Source organism: Myotis yumanensis, unplaced genomic scaffold (genome assembly GCF_028538775.1).
Source record: "Myotis yumanensis isolate MYYU_CA2020_CCGP unplaced genomic scaffold, mMyoYum1.0.hap1 SCAF_3, whole genome shotgun sequence".
Taxonomy (NCBI): Eukaryota; Metazoa; Chordata; class Mammalia; order Chiroptera; family Vespertilionidae; genus Myotis; species Myotis yumanensis.
In genome coordinates, this window is record NW_027223754.1 from 159,717,147 (window position 1) to 159,721,059 (window position 3,913).

Here is a 3,913-nt window from a genome sequence, read left to right on the forward strand (position 1 = left end):
GACTGAAGGATCTGGGGTTTGATTCTGCTCAAGGGCACATTCCAGGGTTATGGTCTCCATTCCTAGTGGGGGGCATGCAAGAGGCATCTGATCAATGATTCTCTCTCATCATTGACATTTCTCTCTCTGCATCTCCTTTCCTATCTCTGACATCAATAAAATTAAAAAATAAAAATAAAAGCATATTAAAATATGTTAACAGAATGTACTTCTAACAATACTAGAGGATGGGTCATAATTGTACTCATGTAGCCAAATTAGAACTAACTCTGAGTATTGCTCCCTTAGTCAGTGGCAGGAATAGTTCTGTGATACTTTACCTGTCAAATGTGATGACAACTGACTAGAATTGAAGTAGAGGAGATGCTTTATCAAACTTGCTGTGATAGCCTGTTCTTTGGATGAAGACTATACCAGAGATAGAAGATCAAGCTCATTCATTATCGACATGAAACTTACAAAGGTATTGAAATGTGGACATCTGGCCAGTAGGTGGGGAACAGGGATGGTGAATTAACTATTAATATTTTCGCATCAGTAGATGAATGGATTAGAAAGCTGTGGTACATCTACACGATGGAATACTATGCTGCTGTTAAAAAGAAGGAACTCCTACCATTTGCAACATCATGGATGGAACTGGAGAGCATTATGCTAAGTGAAACAAGCCAGTCAATGAAGGAAAAATACCACATGATCTCACTCATTCATGGATAATAAAGACCATTACAAACTTTTGAACAATAATAGATACAGAGGCAGAGCTGCCTCAAACTGATTGTCAAACTGCAGTGGGAAGGCCAGAGAGAGTTGGGGGACAGGAGGGAGGGGAGTAAGAGATCAACCGAAGGACTTGTATGCATGCATATAAGCATAACTAATGGACATAAGACACTGGGGGGTAAGGGAGGGTAGGGGTTTGTCAAGGGGGGGGGGAAAGGATACTTATGTAATACCCTTTGTAATACTTTAAGCGAAAAAAAAAAATATTTTCGTAGTGCAGGTCTAGAAACAGTGCACATTGCTTCCACACCCATTCTGTTAGCTATAATATAGGCTACATAGTCAGATCTTACAATGTACAAATATGGCAGAAAAATGTGTTCTACTGTGTTTCCAGGGATAGCAGCCAAAGTGTTTGGCAAGAAGAGAAATTTCCGCCAGATAGTAAGCATAAGTACCTTAGATTTTAGTTTTAATGGGGAGTAAAATAGAATAGTCAAATTCACAGTAAACAAGTCAAAAAACAAAGAGAGAATGTCAATATGACTAGAGAATAAGTCATGCAGAGACAAATAATGTTAGAAGCTTCGGGTTTTCTGTCTATTTATCCTTCCTTTTAATTGCACTGATTCCTTTTTTCTCTGTATCTTTAAGAGGAATGCAATCTTTCTAATTGAGTCATGGAAAGCTTGTTTCACTTGCTTGTTTCTCAGGGTGTAAATAAAGGGGTTTAACATGGGTGAAATTGAAGTAACAAGGAGTAAAATCCCTTTATTTATAGCTACCTCATCCTTGGCTGAAGGTTTGACATAAATGAAGATGCAGCTTCCATAAGTAATGGAAACCACAATCATGTGGGAAGAACATGTGGAAAAGGCCTTTTTCCTTTGCTGGGCAGAGGGAAACCTTAGTATAGTCCTGATGATACAAATGTAGGAAAGAACCACACATATGAGGGTCATGATGAATGTCAACACAGCACACATGATAACCATCTGTTCTATCAACCAGGTGTCTGAGCATGAGATCTTCAGCATAGGAGGTGCATCACAGAGAAAATGATCAATGACGTTCGAATCACAGAATTCGAGGCCCAAACCCAGACTAAATGGTGGGAGAATGATGATCAATGCTGCTACCCAACAGAAGAAAATGACATTCTTGCAGACTGTGTTGCTCATGATGGTGGTGTAATGCAGGGGTTTGCAGATGGCCACGTAGCGATCATAGGACATGGCAGCCAGAAGAAAAAATTCCGTTACTGCAAAGAGGTCTGTAAACAAGAGTTGACTGAAACAAGCATTATAGGTAATGGACTTGTCCCCAGATAATATGCTATATAGGAATCTGGGAACACAGGCAGTTGTGAAAGAAATTTCTAAGAAGGAGAAATTTTGAAGGAACAGATACATCGGTGTTTTTAGGTGGGAATCAGTCAGAGTGAGGGTGATGATGGTTAGGTTTCCAGATATACTCAACATGTAGGAAAGAAATAGAAAGATAAACAGCAATATTTTCAGAGGAGTGTCATCGGTCAGTCCCAGCAAGATGAAGGTTGTTAGTATAGTTTAGTTTTTCATCCTTGATTATTTTGCCCATTCTGCTTCAAATAATAAGACTTTATATGAGGAACTCCAGAGTCCAGGTCATCTTCTAACATGAAGAGAAGTAAATCGGAGAGTGATTCTTAGATCAGTGGGGAAGTAAGCATATCATACATGCCAATGTTTGATTACCTCTTTGTGTCACATAAACTGACTGTTTATATTTAAATCACATATTCGCACATATTGCTGCTTCTAATTACAATTTAACTGTAATTGGTGTTGGTTTGACATATATCCTATCTAATAATAGACAAACATGGTAATTAACCGTAACTTTGCTACCCTTCCCATTGGCTAATCAGGGCGATATGCAAATTAACTGCCAACAAAGATGGCGGCCGGCAGCCAGGCAGCTGAAGCGAACAGGAGGCTTGCTAGCTCCAGTGATGGAGGAAGCCAAGGTTCCCCACCTGCCGCTGCCAGCCTCTGAGCTGCTCCCTAAGAAACATTGTTGCAAATATAGAAGCTAAACAATCCCCAGAAACCTGCTTTCAGCCATCAGAGCTGGAGCGAGCAGGACCGAAACAATGTTGCAATTATAGAATCCAAACAAACCAGATACCTGCTTTCAGCAGCCCAGGCTTCAAGCTGGAGCCGGCCTCAGAGCTAAAGCCGGCTCTCAGTTCCAGTGACAGCCATAGAAGGTAAATAAATCCCAGAATAAAAAAGAAAAAAAAAAAGAGAGGTTGGAAGTTTCAGTCGCTCGCCAGCCTGAAAACGGCCCTCAGCCCCTCACCCAGACTGGCCAGGCACCACAGTGGGGACCCCCACCCTGAAGTGGGTGTGACCAGCTGCAAACAGCCATCATCCCCTCATCCAGGCTGGCCAGGCACCTAAGTGGAGCCCTCATCCTGTTCCGGGACACCATTCAGGGCAAACCAGCCGGACCCCACCCATGCACCAGGCCTCTATCCTATATAGTAAAAGGGTAATATGCCTCCCAGCACCAGTATCAGCGGAGCCGAGAGGCCTCCTGAACCCGGGATAAGCGGAGCCGCGAGGCCTCCCAAACCCGGGATCAGCGGAGCTGTGAGACCTCCTGGCGTGGGGTCAGTGGAGCCGAGAAGCCTCCTGGCCCCTGGAGCAGCGTGACAGGTGGCAGTGCCCAAACCCCCTGATTTCCCTTGGGCTCTGTGTGTGCCAGGGGGCGGGGCCACAACCTCCCTATCTGCCCTGCTCTGTTCCTGACAGGGGAAGGTGCCCCAACCCCCTGATGGGCCCTGCTCTGTGTGTGACGGGGTAGAGCCGCAACCTCCCCATCGGCCCTGCCCTGAGTGTGACAGGGGGGAGTGCCCCAGCCCCCTGATTGGCCCTGCTCTGTGGGTGATAGGGGGTGGAGCCCCAACCCCCTGATCGGCCCTGCTCTGTGCGTGACAGGGCGTGGCGCCGCAACCTACCAATTGACCCTGCCTTAAGTGTGACAAGGGGCGGTGCCCCAACTCCCCAATCGGCCCTACCCTGAACGTGACTGGGGGTGGCATCACAACCTCCCGATCAGCCCTGCTCTGTGCATGACAGGGGGCAGCACCCCAACTCCCCAATCAGCCCTGCTCTGGGCCCGACCAGGGGTTGCACCTAGGGAT

At 45.6% G+C, this 3,913-nt stretch overlaps 1 protein-coding gene across 1 annotated transcript; it reads right to left on the minus strand.

The window, feature by feature from the left end:
• Positions 1-1,301: 1,301 nt before the first annotated feature.
• Positions 1,302-2,303, minus strand: LOC139006394 (olfactory receptor 6C2-like). The gene is given in 1 exon segment (XM_070408783.1): positions 1,302-2,303. A coding segment is annotated over 1 exon segment (1,002 nt).
• Between the last annotated feature and the right edge of the window lie 1,610 nt (positions 2,304-3,913).